A 1,084-nucleotide genomic window follows, 5' to 3' on the forward strand; every position below is an offset into this window, starting at 1 on the left:
TAACCCCCCCACCGCCCCCTGCCATGTCTACGACATGTGGGAGAGCACCGCACCGGGGGGAAGGTGCAGCCAGGGTGAGTTTTATGTGGTTGAGGTTGAGCCCCAGAACACCATGGGGGTTTGTGGGACGGTGTCTCATTTTAAACAAGGGATGAAGTGCAGGGGAGGAGGTTCTGGGGGTGAATAGCTGGGCACAAAGCTGCCCTGGCCAACCCCTCGCTGGAGAGGGGAGGAGAGCGCGTCGCCAGGTTGACATCGGGAAGGTGCAGCCAGGGTGAGTTTTATGTGGTTGAGGTTGAGCCCCAGAACACCATGGGGGTTTGTGGGACGGTGTCTCATTTTAAACAAGGGATGAAGTGCAGGGGAGGAGGTTCTGGGGGTGAATAGCTGGGCACAAAGCTGCCCTGGCCAACCCCTCGCTGGAGAGGGGAGGAGAGCGCGTCGCCAGGTTGACATCAGCTCCCTTGGTGGTGGGGCCGGGAGCGGAGGTGGCTGAGGACGGAGCTGGGCTTATCACAGGGGTGGCCGGTGCGAGACGCAGTGATTCGGGCGGTAACGTCTTTGTCTCCTCCCTCCCCGCAGGGCGGTAACTCGGCCCTGTCGCTGGCCCAGCGTGCTGCCCACGGGGACATCGCAGCGCTTCTGCGAGCCCACGCCGAGCAGAGCCCGTCCCTCTCCGCCTGACCCAGTGGGAAGAAGAAACCGGGATGGCGAGCGGGGAACAAACAGCTGCTCCTCGTGACGGCCCCGCTGCCCCCCTCGGTGGCTGGGGCCAAGACTGTGGGTTTCCATACATGCTCCCTCTGCGTTCCCTGCGCACATTCCCGGTGCCTAACTCGCCTCACTAAGCCTGCTCACACCCCAGCCTACGCACGTTGCCACAGCTGACACCAGGCTCTCCTGCACGCCCCTCCCAGTACAGATTTGGCAGGTGGGTGACCAAATCGAAGGAGAAAAGCAATACTTAGTCCTCTGTAACCTTTGATTATGGTTGTCCTTTTAATCAACTGCTTAACCGGGTCTCATTTAACTTGTCACTGTGTGTCCTAATGTTTACTATTGGCTCCTGGTCCGTGGCGGCAGG

At 60.5% G+C, this 1,084-nt stretch overlaps 1 protein-coding gene across 1 annotated transcript in view; it reads left to right on the forward strand.

Annotated features, from left to right (window-relative positions):
- KANK4 (KN motif and ankyrin repeat domains 4) overlaps nucleotides 1-684 on the forward strand; it is a gene marked incomplete at its 5' end in the record, with an annotated part of 8,292 nt that extends 7,608 nt beyond the window's left edge. The window contains 1 exon segment of the mRNA XM_010147775.1: nucleotides 583-684. Within this exon segment, the coding sequence (XP_010146077.1) occupies nucleotides 583-684 (102 nt within the window).
- Between the last annotated feature and the right edge of the window lie 400 nt (nucleotides 685-1,084).

The sequence above is a fragment of the Eurypyga helias genome, unplaced genomic scaffold (genome assembly GCF_000690775.1).
Source record: "Eurypyga helias isolate BGI_N326 unplaced genomic scaffold, ASM69077v1 scaffold23812, whole genome shotgun sequence".
Classification (NCBI taxonomy): Eukaryota; Metazoa; Chordata; class Aves; order Eurypygiformes; family Eurypygidae; genus Eurypyga; species Eurypyga helias.